Source organism: Phyllobates terribilis, unplaced genomic scaffold (assembly GCF_046119375.1).
Source record: "Phyllobates terribilis strain yellow unplaced genomic scaffold, ASM4611937v1 Scaffold_14__1_contigs__length_39327217, whole genome shotgun sequence".
Classification (NCBI taxonomy): domain Eukaryota; kingdom Metazoa; phylum Chordata; class Amphibia; order Anura; family Dendrobatidae; genus Phyllobates; species Phyllobates terribilis.
Genome location: NW_027362774.1, coordinates 30,749,819 through 30,766,059, shown reverse-complemented (window position 1 = coordinate 30,766,059; position 16,241 = coordinate 30,749,819). Strand labels below are relative to the sequence as shown.

Sequence of the window (16,241 nt, the reverse complement as noted above, 5' to 3'; positions counted from 1 at the left end):
ATCCAACTGACCTCCCCCTTTTCACATTTGATGGAAGAAAATCTCTCCAATATCCAGAAAACGATTCAATCTGATTTATTAAATATTTCTAAGGTTGAACTTTCCTGGATAGGCAAAATCATTTCCTACAAAACAATAGCCCTCCCCAAACGATTGTCTGTACTGAGAGCCATTCCAATATTTATTCCTAAAATGTGGTTTCAGACACGACAAACTCAATTAGTAAGATTCACCTGGAACAATAAGAAACCTGGAGTAGCAAGGTCTATATTAGTTAAGGGGGGAAAAGAGGCGGATTCAGTCTGCCAAACTTACACGGCTGTTACCTAGCAAGTGTTATTAAACGGAGTCAAAAATGGACAAATGAGAATGAAAAATCTGCTTGGGTCTCAATGGAAAAGTCCCTTATTGAGGATAAACCTCTTCCGGCATTAATTATAGCCCATCTGATTGATAAATCTCTCCCCCTTCCTAAAGACCACTTCTGAAATCAACCATAATGGGGTGGAAACAACTTCAAGAAATGTCCAAAAAAAGAACACATTGTTTCCCAATTACATACTATACCTTTAGTGGTATTAGAAATATTCATCCCTAAATTAAAACTTTCATCATGGAAAAAACAAGTTCTCAGTAATGTAAAGGACGGTGTCATGGGTGACTCACTAATTCCCTTCCAAAACTTACAACAGGAATTTGAGATCTCGGATAAAGAACTTGGTAACTGGCAAGTCATTAACTCTTTTCTTAAAAAAAAAAGGGATCTCATGTAAATTCCCTCTAACAATTACTAATCTACTAAATAATCCTTCACCTGCACTTTTCTGGGAAACAAAGAAAATCTACCAACAATTCAATGAAGATTCCTCTTTGGGTAAAGGATGAAACATACGAGCTCGGGAGAAGGAGTTAGATTTGAAGTTTGGTAATGACCATCTTTAATAAGCTCCACATCACATATGCCAACGCATCTTGTGCAACACTACAAGAAACGCATCACACAGTATATATAAGGAGGTATTATACTCTGCAGAAACTCCGTGTAATCTACCCTGCTCCTTCTCCCCTCGGCTGGAGGAACTGTGGAGAGATTGGGAGAGATCTCATATGTTTTGGAATTGTCCTGTTTTGAGGGAGATGTGGATAGATCTACAAGATCTCTTCTTTAAATTAACGCATGTTTTTATCCCACTTACTCCACAATTAGTTTTATTTTCAATAGGTATAGAGGATCTACCAAGCAAACTCTGACACATAGTGTGTAGTGATGAGCGAGCATACTCACAAGTACTCGCCCGAGCATCTCAGTACTCCAGATGCCGGAGCTCGCCGAGTACTTGCGAGATGCTTGGGCCGATGCTCCGGTCCCCTCCCTCTTTACAGAGCCAATCAACATGCAGGGATTGCCTGCCACTCACTGTAATGCGGCAGCCATGTTGGTTGTGGCATTACAGTGATTGGCTGGCCGCACAGCGTCATCAGGTCTATAACAGACCGGGCCATGCTCGTCACAGTCACTCCGCATCAGACAGTGTAGGGAGAGCGAATGCTGCGTCAGGGAGAGATTTGCTTGTGTATTAGGTAGTGTAGGGAGAAAAACCGCACTTCAGCCTCTTTTTTTCTTGCAATTTACAGCACCAGCTTAGAGAATGAAAGTTCTAAACTCTCAGTCACACATTGCATTTTTTCCTGCGCTTTTTAAATCTACAGCTTGTAAATTCTTTCAGGGGTTTTGCAGCATTTTTCACCCATTCAAATGAATGAAAACAAAACAATTAAAAACACCGCAAAAACGCGAGTATTGTACGCAGTGTTTTTCCTGCTACCACTTTTAGAGTAGAAAAAAATGCTGCAAAAATGCAAAAGTGTGAAGATCCCCTTATCCTGGTTGTGTTCTAGCTGGAAATAAAAAGAGAATGGCCATAATAACATGGAGATGTAATTCATTCTATGGTGTTTCCACTTTCACTATTGCTAGGCAGCATCTATTTGTGCAGAGCCGACCGTTAACATTCTATCACAAGATTCCATGATGACATCACTGATGATGGTCGGCCATTATGACATCACTGCTCACAGCCACTACTTATAGAATGTACACAGGGTCACAAGTGCCTTTGTTGGCTTCATAGAGATTGAGCGCACTTGCAGTTTCTCGCTATTCTATAGTGACTGATCGCACTTGCAGTTTTTCGCTATGGCTGAATTACTTCTGGATAATCTTCAGGTAGAAGCACTAATGGGGATTCTTATCAACAATCGCCCTGACACTGCGCTTCTACCTCCTGATGGCGTCCTCAGCTTCACTCACCGGCTGGTGATGGAGCTAGTAAATGACTGCCTGACCAAATACTACCAAGGTCATCTAACGTCAGAGTATCTGACGGATTTACCTCAAAACATCAGAACATTACTACAGCAGGTAAGTGGCGGACGCTCCGCACAAATCTTCTCCATAATAATAGATAATAATAGTGGGATAGAAGTTTTTCTTTACTCCAATATAAAACACTAGCTATTGAACCTGTTCTATGCCCGGGTAGCAAGCATTTTTATTGGTACATTTCCGGCGCCATTTATTTTAAGACACTGTGTTTGCGAATTCACATATACAGTGTCTTCAATGCAGTGTCTTCAATAAAATGGCGTTGGATAGCACGGTATGCGGTATACACTGACTCCAGCGCCATTTTATTGAAGACAAATGTGCGATGTATTCAATACAGTCTGCAGATTTGTCTTTAATAAAGTGGCGCTGAATATGGTGCTCTGCGCAGGCATTGATTCTGGCGCCACGCTGCTCCCCGGCCTCTCCAGAGATGACAGCATGTGGTGCTGGCGCCAGGCGGTATGTGCTTATGGCGCAGGACATGGCGGTCTGTGCTCAGCGCCTACGCATACCGCCATCTCCAGCAGCACAGTCCTCCTCCCTGTCTGGGATGTGGAGGGGTCTTTCTGTCTCCGGCCACACTGCGCAGGGGTCTATAGAGGCTTCGGGCAGAAGGACACATCCCGGGTTATATTATAGAAGATGAGTCCTCAGATATGGAGTCATTGTATCTGCAGACAGAGGAGCAGATGGCACATACAATGGCCGCCTCTATTCTGACCGCTCTCATCTCAGGATTTTCATTTTTGTTTCTTTTCTTCTTTATAGGCTGAAAAAAGATTTCAACATGGCGATTTGTCTTTTATTAAAGGACTCGCTGAAAAAGTCCTGTGTGTCCTGGAAGGTCGGGCCCGCTCCCCGGAAGGCCTGGTAAGGAGCCGCCATCTTCTCTATCACACGTCCTTGTTTCCTGTCCTTCTCCAGATCAGCAGTCAGAGATCAGATCTGGTGGGAGATGTTCCCGGCCTCCTGGCAGATGGATGGCCGCCAGTCCCTGCTGCTCCCTCGCCTGTGAGGACAGTCTGTATTCTGCTGATGGAGTCACAGCTCAGTGCTGGGAAGTCTGGATTACCGCTTCTGTCTATCACTATTATCACAGTCTTCCTGCTTGTAAATGCTGCCGCTGAGATAATAGGCCATATTACAGAAATGTCATGCACACAAGTCTCTTCTACAGCAATCTGCTCTTGTGGAGAGGAACTGCAGTGTAAAGCAAGTCCACCCAATACTGTAGTGCATGGAGTGCAAGCTGTACTCATGATATAAAGAATGCAGGTAGCACAGCTCTGGGGTATCACAGTGCAGAAAAGTCAAAGTTTACACTGAACGTTTGATTTTTCAATCTTAATTTATCTTAATCCAACTAAGTGAGAGAAGTTTCTGAGAAAAGTTATCACAAGTTACACTTTATTCCTGCAGCTTTTTATCTGAATATCATTTCTTATCTTTTTATAGAGTGTGATGGAATCATTGATCCCGGCGAGAAAGCCGCGTATGAGCGACTTCCAAACATCCAAACTGATCGGCAGCGGAGCTTCTGGGTGAGATTTCTGTTGGCATAATCCACATTTCTCAGGGTTCCCTATGACAATGCTTCAGCCTCTGTGCTCTGCCCTGCAGTGTTATCATAGGGACATGATCGGAGCGCACATCACTGCTCACATCTATTTCTCACTATTCAGGTCCGTTATACACAGTTGAGCAAACTGATCTGTAACAGATCAGATTGTAAGGGCCTGTGCACACATTGCAGATTTCTCGCATTTTTATTGTGTTTTTTTCTGCTCAGATTTTTTCACAGAACCTGCGGCATTTCCTGATGCCAGGAAAGTGAGTGACGTTCCTGAAGTCTCGTGTGCACGAGGCCTATTTATCCTTGCAGATTAGCAGCAGATTTATAGCAATTCTGTCAGCATTTTCTCTGCAGATTTCACACATAATAATGAGGGGGAGAAAATCTGCTCAAAAACGCAGGAAAAAAAGTGTCAAAATGCAGCGATTTAAAGCAGCATTTTTCCTGTCAAGAGATGCAAATATGGTGCAGAAATGTCTGCTGTAAACACTTAATATGGGCACAAACCCTTAAGGAAAGGGATAAAATAATCTAATCTCTTCCATTCCCCTGTCCTAGCCCCTCATCTGTTCTTGTGCTGCCTCCTCCTCCACAGCTTCCCTGTCCTCCTCCTCGCTGCACTTAGTTTTTTTCGGGGCGGCTCCATTATGGAGCTGATAAGAGTAATTGGCTGCACACGGTCACGTGAGGATTGACACGATACTGACGTCAATGACTTCTGCACCCACATCCTCCACCATGACCATGTGAGTCCAATCACTGGCCTCAGCACCAGAAGGGGGCGCCAGAACAACCAAAGACTGGCACGGAGGACTGCAGTGATGGACAGGTGAGCGCCTAGGACAGGGGGGTACAATGTCTTCCATTATTATTTAACTACTTTCTTCCCCTCCATTTATGATGTCTTGGGGTACGGGAGGAGCATAATCAACTTATTCTTACCACAATTGGAGGAATTTCAATTTAGACTAATTTTACTTGGACAGAATTGTATCTGTTGGTGAAATATAGCGAATCTGCCCAAGAAGAATCTGAATAGATTCTCTCATCTCTAATGTGACCTGGGTGAGGACTCGGACAGATCTAGCGATGTGCCGACCTCCCGTAGGTGATCTATGTAGAGCTATTTTATGCATTTCTAGAAATGTATTTCCAGTGACGGCCGGACTTCGAGAATTAGTACAAAAGATCATAGAAAGACTTCTATAGATGGACTGTTCATAAGGATTCAATATAACCCATGGATTCTCCTTCCCTCCAGGTCCATCTACTTAGCGAACCATAAAGACTCACACCAGGTCTTTGCAATGAAGAAAATGGACAAGTGGAAACTGAATACTCCTAAAAAGGTGGAATGGGCCTTTCAGGAGAGGGACATCCTGACATTCGCTGATTGTCCCTTTGTGGTCTCCATGCTCTGCTCCTTCCCTACGAGATCTCACCTGTGTATGGTCATGGAGTATGTAGGAGGTAGGACACGTACATTGTATTATACTCAACCCATGTCTGCTGACATCTTATCACCGCTCATAGAATTAGGATTTGTCCAAGTGGTTGGTTACATCCCCACAGAGCATTTACTAGAGCTTATATTTTACCAAGATGCCTGATAATGTATTAATCTGTGTGCAGGGCTGCTATGGGACCCATGAGTCTAAGGGGGCCCAGCGCCACTAGGTACTGGGCCCCATCCCTCCTCCTGTCATCACAATTTCAGCGGTATCCGTATCCTCAGAGTGTGGATACGGTTGAATAGAATGGTGGATGAGGGAGCCGAAAGCTCCTGATCCACCCTTCAGCCTGTGCTGGTGATTCTGTGCCCTGCAGCCACAAAGTCATCACAGCCTCAAACCAGTAGTGTGGAGTCTCAGTACTCCCACTGCACAGACCAGAGCAGCATGCTGGGGGAACAGGGTGAGCTGAGTAGTGTTTTTTTAGGGGCCATAATACTGAATGGGCGGCTGGAGGGAGCCAATCATACTGATTTGGGGAGCTGGTGTGGGCCATGATACTGATTTGGGGGCTGGTGTGGGCCATAATACTGATGGAAGGCTGGTGAGGGCATAATACTGAGTGGTGGGGCTGGTGGGGGCCATAATAGTGGTGGGTGGAGCTGGTGGGGTCCATGACACTGATTGGAGAGCTGGTGAGGGCCATAATACTGAGTGGTGGGGTTCATGGGCGTACCCAGGATCAAAACTAAGGGGGGGGCAAACCATGGTCACAGATATCGAAGAGAAATATATATATAGTACAATGCTGAAGATTTCACTTCTTACATTACATGAGTGATATCTACTGTAAATTCCACAATAGCTCAGAAACCAGCGAATCGCTCCACATAGTATACTGGCCCCCATAAAATGCTCCATACGGAATACTGGCCCCCATATAACGCTCCATACAGGATACTGGCCCCCATATAACACTCCATACAGGATACTGGCCCCCATATAACACTCCATACAGGATACTGGCCCCCATATAACGCTCCATACAGGATACTGACTCCCATATAACGCTCCATACAGGATACTGGCCCCCATATAACACTCCATACAGGATACTGGCCCCCATATAACGCTCCATACAGGATACTGGCCCCCATATAAGGCTCCATACGGAATACTGGCCCCCATATAATGCTCCATGCAGAATACTGGCCCCCATATAACGCTCCATACAGAATACTGGCCCCCATATAACGCTCCATACAGAATACTGGCCCCCATATAACGCTCCATACAGAATACTGGCCCCCATAAAATGCTCCATGCAGAATACTGGCCCCCATATAATGCTCCATGCAGAATACTGGCCCCCATATAATGCTCCATTCAGAATACTGGCCCCCATATAATGCTCCATACAGGATACTGGCCCCCAAATAACGCTCCATACAGAATACTGGCCCCCATATAACGCTCTATACGGAATACTGGCTCCCATATAATGCTCCATACAGGATACTGGCCCCCATATAACACTCCATACAGAATACTGGCTCCCATATAATGCTCCATACGGAATACTGGCCCCCATATAACGCTCCAGGCAGGATACTGGCCCCCATATAACGCTCCATACAGAATACTGGCCCCCATATAACGCTCCATACAGAACACTGGCCCCCATATAAAGCTCCATGCAGGCTGTTCCCCATACATAATGCCTCATGCAGGCTGTCCCCCCCCCCCCCGAATAATGCCCCACGCAGGCTGTTCCACCCACATAATGCCCCATGCATGCTGTTCCCCCCCATATAATGCCCCATGTAGGATGTCACCCCACCTTATAATGCCCCATGCAGGATGACACCCCCCTTCCTTATAATGCCCCATGCAGGATGTAACACCCCCCCTCCCTTATAATGCCCCATGCAGGATATCACCCCCCTCCCTTATAATACCCCATGCAGGATGTCACACACACCCCCTCCCCTTATAATGCCCCATGCAGGATGTCACCCCCCCCTCCCTTATAATGCCCCATGCAGGATGTCACCCCCCCTCCCTTATAATGCCCCATGCAGGATGTCACACCCCCCCTCCCTTATAATGCCCCATGCAGGATGTCACACCCCCCCCCCTTATAATGCCCCATGCAGGATGTCACACACCCCACCTCACCCCGCTCCCTTATATTGCCACAGGCCTCCATATAATAAAAAAAAAATCCAATACTCACCTCACATCTCACCTGCTGCCGCTGCTCCGGACTCCAGCGTCGCCGGCCTCATCCCACTCTGCGCTGTGACTGCTCAGGAGAAAGCGCGGTGTAAAGACGTCACCGCGCCCTCTGACCTGAGACGTCACAGTGCAGCAGCCGGGGAGGATTCAGGAGCTGCTGCGGAGACATGGGGAGGGGTAAGTATTGTGCTGGGTGCCGGGGCCCTGAGCAAGCGGGGGGGAGCGGGCGCTGATGGTGAGGGGCCCCCCCGCCTGCTCAGGGCCACGGCGTTTGCCTGGGTGCGCCGGGTGCTGACGCCGGCCCTGGTGTGCGGCTTGTGTGTCTGCTTTTAGTGGGGGGGCAGCTGCCCCCCACTGGCCCACGGTGGGTACGCCCATAGTGGGGTTGATAAGGGCCATAATAATTCTGAGTAGTGTGCTGTGGAGGTCCTTATTTTGTGTAGCGGTCCCCATTCTGTGTTAGGGTCCAAATTCTGTGTGAGGGGCTATGAGGGCCGTCATACTGAGTGGGGACATTATATTGAGTGGAGGGACTGTGGGCGCCATCATATCGAGTAGGGGGCTGTGGCCTGGCTCCCCTCACTTTAGACTAATATTACGTGCACTAGACATTATATGTGTATATGTAGCACCCTGAGGACTCGGCTGCTACAGGGGTATTACACCTCAAGCCAGAGGTGTGGTATTCCACTCCCGGGTAAGGATGGAGTGTGGGACTGAGCTCAGATAGCTGCATACACTACATACATGCCATTTCCGGGGGACAGACCGACGGTACTCCCACCAGTATATGTGCAGGTACGACAGTGTCTGTCCCTGGCTGGAGTGGGAGGGGGGTGGAACATCCCAGTAGTGTAGGGGCAGATAGGGGGAGCAGTCTGGGTAAGGCTAGGAGCTCATTGGGTGCTGGTCACCTGAGCTCACACATAGAGGGAGTATATAAGGTGGGCACCATCTTAGATCAGGGTCAGTCTTCTGTAGAGGGTCAGTCAGTCCTGAGAGAGGTCCAGGAGCGCCTGCAGAGAGAAGAGAGAGAGGAGAAGAGAAGGACCCAGAGGGGGAGAAGAAGGAACCCCAAGAACCCAGTATACAACCAGAAGGGTGACGGGTTGGCACGCAAGGGAACCGGATCCCAAATTAGTGGAGGAGAGAAACTACCCTCAACTAAGAACCGGAGGCTGCGACATTACATGTGGAGCAGCCCCTCACCAAGTCCACTAAGAAGGCACACCGAGCATAGGGTCAGGGAAGCCAAAGAAGGTTCACCCAACAGGAGACCCGAGGGAGCCGGACATAAGTGGACCCCTGGTGGGAACGGCCAGTAGAGAGGACAGTCAGAAAGGGAGCTCAGGACCACGCTCCAGAATTGCTTGGGGGTTGGCCGAGTCCAGGACCTGGTGGACGCAGCACGGCTCGGGCGGTCACTCAAGGCCAGAGTGACCAACAGAACAGCAGTAAGTAAAAACCCTGAACTGCACAGCCCGACTCTGAGTCTTCTTACCATCCACACTGCACCACCACTACCAACATCCTCTACACCTGACCCCCTGAGGCTATACCCCTCCCGTTGGGGGTTATACTACCACAGCTGCACATATACCACCAGCCTCAGCGGACCCTGCTGCAGCGGCGGCCTTTTGACCGCAAATCAACGGGTGGCGTAGTCGACACTAAGAACAACTAATAACATCTGTAAAGACTGCCACACACTGAGTTTGACACCCTGGGCACGGACCGGGTCGCCGCCACTCGGAGACTACAACCCCCATCTGATCCGGCTCCGGGTAATCCCCAAACAGCACTGGCCCAGGGGGCGCGTCATATACATTCTCTCCTGAACAATATCTCTGCTCACTTCTTATTATACATCATGGTGAATTGCTTTATAAACCCCTCACCTGTCATATTTCCTTTTTTTCTATAGGTGGAGACTGTCGGACCCTTCTAAACACCAGTGGTCCTTTATCTGTCCCCTTGGCCCGCTTGTACTTTGCAGAAGCGGTTCTTGCTGTGGAATACCTGCACAGCTATGGCGTGGTGCACAGAGACCTGAAGCCAAGCAAGTAAGCGCCCTTTTTAGTATAATAAGGGAAGGAAAATGATCATTTATTATCACATGGCCTGTGAGGCTAAAACCATCTTTTCGTTCACAGCCTCCTGATAACATCTTCTGGACACATTAAAGTTACCGATTTTGGGATTTCAAAAGTTGGTGTCATGATACCAAAAACCAACATCTACAAGCAATTAGCAGGGGACATCACCAGAGAGTTCCTGGACGATGAGGTCGGCATCACTTACAGAAACCCAGCTTGTTCTTTACAAATCTCATCACACTTTTGCTTCTTCTCTACATTCTTCATTTCTAGAGAACTTTTCCACTGATATTTCATCTTCTGTCATTGCGTTTTCATGGCGAGAACATGTTAAAATAATGCTATCATCAATCACATCTCTTTCTTTTGTTGATTTACAGTCCTGTGGCACCCCAAGTTACCTAGCCCCAGAGGTCATCCTGAAAAATGGCTATGGAAGACCTATTGACTGGTGGTCATTGGGGATCATACTATATGAATTTCTTGTGGGATTTGTACCATTTTATGGGGATTCCCGAACTGAGCTTTATAAAAATGTTTTCTCTGGTAAGTAGAATAATCCGATCATTGCTTTGATTGGTTACATTGGTTTAGTTATTTCCTTTGCTTTATCTTACAGTCCAATAAAGAGTTTTTTTTCTGTCATTTTCTATATAACAGGAGACGTAGTTTGGGATCGTTATCCCGTTCCTTCCTTTCTTGCTCAGAATCTCATCACCAAACTGCTCAGAAAAAATCCTGCACATAGACTTGGGACAGGTAACAATTTACTTACTACACCTAGGACATATCGCTCATGTCCATGAGTATCAGCACTCCTCTATCAGCTCATCCATTTCTAGTTCTCCATTTCTCTATTTCAGTCTATTTCTCTCATGGGTGGCTCAGTTATGTCATTAGTTCAGATTAAGTTAAACTGTTCAGATATGGAGCAGTCTGTGACAATATCTGCAACACTTTTATTTTGTATTCTCCAGCAGGAGCATTTGAGATCAAGGGTCATCCATTCCTAAGTGACTTAGACTTTGACAACCTTGGAAGTCAGAAGACAGAGTACATTTCTCAGCTTGTGTCAGACATGGACACAAGCTCCTCTAACAGTACAAGCTCCTCTATCAGTTCAAGCTCCTCTTTCAGTAAGTAGAAAAAGACGTCATCTAGACTAAACGTCTGTTTGTCTCGTCTTCCATAATATGAGACAATTGTTTCCCAATAATATTAGTGATAAATGGTGACTGTGTTATATTGACAACCTCTAATAATACTTCATTATCTATGTCTTGTAGATTTCTCTGATATAATCAAACATCTGATCTCAGAGCATGAGTGTCTTGCTTTCCAAAATTTTATATCATCTTCTGAATGGTTTTCTAAAGTAAGTATGAGATCAATAAATGCAAAATATGTTACAAAAAAAAGACCTATAAAAGTATAAAAAAAAGTATTTCATATCTTCTTTTTGTCCACATTTAGCTCTCTACCACCGCTACCAGTACGATCAACGATGAGGATCCCAAGTCCCCTACAGAGTGTACCCCAGCATCCAGTGAAAACATCTCAGAAATGTTAGTAGTTTATAGGGTCATTACTGGGAGCTCCAGGCTGATACATGTGCACGACCTCAAATATGTTACATAAGTACCATAATATCAAATGCAGCATCCATCAACCCATGGTTAGTGGTCATTGTGCCTTTGGCTACTGAAACCGCTGGTGATAATAACCCATATGTACAGCCAGTGTTGCTTTTTTACTGCTGCCCACACTGTAGGAGAGATGTAGTACTACTACATGCCATTCTTAGCAATTCATTTTTGCTTCGCTCTATAGTAGGTAGTTTAGAGCAGGAAACCTTGCCTACTATGACTCTCATATCCTAATAGGTCTTTTATAATCGGTGTTATTCTAGTGAGGCAACCCCTTCTTTACACGTTTATCTTCTTCAAAACAGGCAGAAAGGATCTTTTCCCGTATGTAATAGAGACGATGCTATTAGCAGCTTGCCGTCCTCGTCCCCATTATCGGGTATGTACATGTCTACAGCACGAAAAATTAGAATGTTTACTTCAAGGCTGAAATCTTTCCACATGGTTTTTCTTCTATTGTTCTCCTATGTTCTGCATGTGTCATGGATCCCAATGATGTTGCCCATAGGCCCATACTGCATCTCTATTTCCCTAATTTTGTACAGTGTTTCCAGATTACCAGATCTATAGGCGACAGGACTAGAATAATTCTCCTATACACAGGAAAGATACAAAGTAGATCCTATAAGAATATATTGTTACTGACTTTTTTACATTTTCTGATCAGGATTTCCATCTCACGAGAAAAGAAAATCTTCGCTATATTTACTTATAGAGCAACAAACCTCAAAAAACAAAGAAAAGGTGGAAAAGAGACGAGGTAAGTGTGAGAATCAGCCCCATATTGTGTGATGTCAGGGAGAATAATTCATGTGGAGCAGATGTCGTCTGTCAGTGATTGGATTGTCACATGTATGATGGCTGACGATGATCCCGCACCTCAGTGTGGATAAGACTCCTCTACCGTCCGGCCACTGTGACCGCACAGTAGTATCATGTCATATGGAGCCACATCACTTACATTATAGATACAAAGCAGTTCCCAAAGGATATATTGTTACTGTGGATTTTTTTTTTTACTTTCTGATCAGAAATTCCAGCTAATGAGGAAATAAAATCTGCAATAAATCTGAGTATAGAGCAACAAACCTCAGAAATTGAAGAAAAGAGGGGAAGGAGACGAGGTAAGTGTGAGAATAGGCTCCATGTTGTGTGATGTCAGTGAGAATAATTCATGAGGAGCAGATCTCATCTGTCAGTGGTGGGATTGTCACATGTATGATGGCTGACAATGATCCCGCACCTCAGTGTGGATAAGACTCCTCTACCGTCCTGTCACAGTGACACCACAGTAGTGTCCTCTAATATGAAGTCCCCTTACTTACAATGATGTTACATCTCTTTTCATAGGTTCCATCTTCCGCCGCTTGATATCATCCTGCCGGCGTGGATTATCCAGGGCTGCTCGCGTACTTCCATGTTGTCACCGTTCCCCCAAAATCATCTAAAAGACGGGAAACCTCGGCATCCAGCGCCCTGAAGTCCAGCAGATCTACCATCACTGCTGGACCTGTATAGAAGGACCGTCACCAGCTTCCTGTGGCCTTCTGACTTGAACATCTTTACCCGGACATGTTTTGCCTCTGTCACCGGGCTCCGCGGTATTCATGCTGCTCGCCTGACTTGGCTTTTACTGATCACCCGGTATCTGACTTCGGCTGTCTTCATGACTATGATTTTGTCCATTGATAATGTTCCTGGTTTTGTTCATCCCTTAACCTTGTATCCTATTATCAATTAAAACATAATAACTAAAAGCTGTTGCTGTTGCGCTGATTCCTTTTCATCTTAAACTCACAACTAATTGTAACTGACTAATTGTAACTGATTAATTGCAGCTAGTGTTGAGCCACCCCCGTAGTGTTCGAGTTCGGTTCGGTTCGTCGAACACCTTCGAACACCGTTAAAACCAATGGCAGGCAAACTAAAACACATAGAAACACATAGAAAACACCTTCAAAGGTGTCCAAAAGCTGACAAACTGCTCAGAAGACACAACTAACACATGGAAAAGTGACAAGTACATATAGTTGTAGCGCTGGCGTCCCTGCCCTCTGCTAGGCAGGGACGCTGCTCCCCTCACCGCTCTGCTGTCAGCGCGCGCTCCGTCCCGGCGTCCTCTCCCCGCTCTGCTCCGTGCCCGGCGTCCTCTCCCCGCTCTGCTGTCAGCGCGCGCTCCTTCCCGGCATCCTCCTCCCGCTCTGCTCTCAGCGCGCGCTCCTTCCCGGCCCCTGTGCTTAGGGCGCGCGCGCGCGCGCTCCCCTCCTCTTAAAGGGGCCGCGCGCGCCGTCCTAAGGAGTCCCCGGCCAATGGCCGGAGGACTTCATCATATATAAGGCACCTCCTCCAAAATGGAGGTGCCCGAGCAATGTTGTTTGCACCTGTGTCTCACCTGTGCTTCAGCCCTCAGGTCCCGTTGCCAGTTTCCTGCCAGTTACCTGCCTGATTCCTGCCTGAATACTTGTTACCTGTCTGCCAGTCTGAGGTCCGACGGTCTGCCTTACTACTCCTGTCAGTCTGTCTAAAGGACCAGCCTGCCCGCTCACCTGGGAGCGCACATCAGCTACCTGCCTACTTTCCTGAGGTCCAACGGTCTGCCTTACAACTCCGGTCAGTCTGTCTATGGACCAGCTTGCCCGCTCACCTGGGAGCGCTTCTCCGTTACCTGCCTGCTTGCCAGCCCGGAGGCTCCGTTGTCACGTGCTGTGACCATCAGCTACTTCAGAGAGTCTTGCCCGCTCACCTGGGAGCGCTTCTCCGTTACCTGCCTGCTTGCCAGCCCGGAGGTCCCGTTGTCACGTGCGGTGACCACCAGCTATTCCAGAGACTCTTGCCCGCTCACCTGGGAGCGCTTCTCCGTTACCTACCTGCCTGCCAGCCCGGAGGTTCCGCCGTCACGTGCCGTGACCACCTGTTATTCCAGAGACTCTCGCTTGCTCACCTGGGAGCACACATCTACCATCTGCCTGCTAGCCTACCCGGAGGCTCTGCCATCACAGGTCGTACCTACCCTTTACCCAGAGACTGCCCTGATCACTTGCCGTATCTCCCTGTCCGTTCATCCAGAGACTGCCGCCCGCTCCCTTACAAGGGCCGCCCCCTTGTATAGTAGCTCAGAGGTTCCGCCTCCCAGACCCGTTACAGTTTGCTCGGGCCATGGAACCCGGTGGCACCCAAGCTCCCTCGCTCTCGGACCTCTGTCTTGAACTGTCCCGTCAGAGGTCCCAACAGGAGTCCATCCTGGGTCACCTGCGGAATGTCAACACTCGCCTGGATACTCTGACAACACCACCTGCAACTACGGCCAGTACCATGGTATCCTTTTCCGGACCCCGGCTCTCTGCACCTCCTCGCTTCGGAGGCGACTCCGTCCTGGCTCGGGGCTTCATAAATCAGTGCACCCTGCATTTTGAACTATTGTCCCACCAGTTTAACTCCGACCGAGCCAAAATTGCATTCATCATGTCCCATCTCACCGGGGAGGCTCTGGCCTGGCTAAATCCTCTATGGGAGAGAGGAGACCCCCTGGTGTCCGACTTGCCTGCCTTTCTCACGGCTTTCCGGAAAGCCTTCGACGAACCCGGACGGAGGACCTCATCCGCATCATCTCTGCTACGCCTCCGTCAGGGAAGCCTCACCGTGGGTCAATATGCCATACGGTTCCGTACCCTTGCCTCGGAGCTGGCCTGGGATAACCAAGCTCTGGTATCCGTCTTCTGGGAGGGTCTGTCCGGCCGTATTAAAGATGAACTTGCTGGTCGGGACATTCCTACCACTCTCGATGACCTAATAACTCTTGCCACCCGGATTGACCTACGGTTCCAGGAACGTGCCAAAGAGGTCACCCGTGAAAAGGGGCTTCCACGTCTGGTTCCTACTTTTCTGAAACCCGTCACTCCTTCCGTTTCTCCCCAGGTACACTCTCCTGAGCCTATGCAGGTCGACCAGACCAAGATGGTCAAATCCCGTCAGGACTTTCGCCGTGCCGAGGGGAGCTGCTTCTACTGTGGCAGTAAGGAGCATCGGATCCGTGCCTGCCTGGAGAGGTCGGGAGAACGCCTGTGTCTAGGTTCGCTCAGAGGACTTGATCTAGACAAAAATAAATCCTCTCCATCCCTGCTGCTGTCTGTCTCAATCATCTGCGGGGAGAATCGTTATTCCGAACTAGCCCAACTTGACTCTGGAGCAGCCGGAAATCTTATTTCACTGTCCCTGGTGGAGAAATACCGCATCCCCACCAAACCTCTGGCTGTACCCTTGTCTGTTGTTGCCGTGGATGGGGGCCTCTTATCTCGCCCCATCCAATTCATCACCGAATCCATTACTCTGCAAGTGGGTATGCTGCATTCAGAGAGTATCTCCCTTCACGTTCTGCCTGGACTCTCTCACGCCCTCTTGCTAGGTCTGCCTTGGCTCCAGAGACATGCACCCGTGCTTGACTGGCAAACCGGAGAGGTCCTTCGCTGGGGACAAGACTGTCATAAAACCTGTCTGGTTCCCGTCCATTCCGTCCGTCCCTCTCCTATCCCAGCTAATCTACCTGGACTTCCGATTCCTTATTGGTCTTGTGCTGATGTCTTTGATATGGAGGAGGCAGAGACATTACCACCTCATAGACCATGTGACTGCCCCATCGATCCCGCCAGAGTAATGCAGGTGGCTCCCGTGAGTCTAAATTGTCTCCCTCCTGGTAAGACGTTCGTATCGGTACCTGATCGGGAGAGGATCCTACACTGGGGTCATTCGTCTAAACTAGCTGGCCACGCCGGTCAGAAAAAGACCCTCCAGCTTATTACCCGGCACTACTGGTGGCCTAACCTGCACAAGGATGTTATGGACTTTGTTTCT

At 47.9% G+C, this 16,241-nt stretch overlaps 1 protein-coding gene across 1 annotated transcript; it reads left to right on the top strand.

The window, feature by feature from the left end:
* Positions 1-4,656: 4,656 nt before the first annotated feature.
* LOC141175712 (microtubule-associated serine/threonine-protein kinase 1-like) lies at positions 4,657-13,150 on the top strand. Its single transcript, XM_073659631.1, has 13 exons — positions 4,657-4,791; positions 5,224-5,432; positions 9,576-9,714; positions 9,805-9,937; positions 10,128-10,293; positions 10,408-10,506; positions 10,725-10,883; positions 11,034-11,122; positions 11,221-11,312; positions 11,699-11,772; positions 12,061-12,153; positions 12,425-12,517; positions 12,744-13,150. Exons 1-13 carry the CDS (start codon positions 4,784-4,786, stop codon positions 12,839-12,841), a joined length of 1,452 nt encoding a protein of 483 aa, XP_073515732.1. The 5' UTR covers positions 4,657-4,783; the 3' UTR covers positions 12,842-13,150.
* The last annotated feature ends 3,091 nt before the right edge of the window (positions 13,151-16,241 follow it).

Coding starts and splice junctions, on each gene's coding strand:
- LOC141175712 (XM_073659631.1), top strand. Junction 10,507..10,724: donor TGCACATAGACTTGGGACAG/GTAACAATTTAC, acceptor TGTATTCTCCAG/CAGGAGCATTTGAGATCAAG. Junction 11,313..11,698: donor AGTGAAAACATCTCAGAAAT/GTTAGTAGTTTA, acceptor TCTTCAAAACAG/GCAGAAAGGATCTTTTCCCG.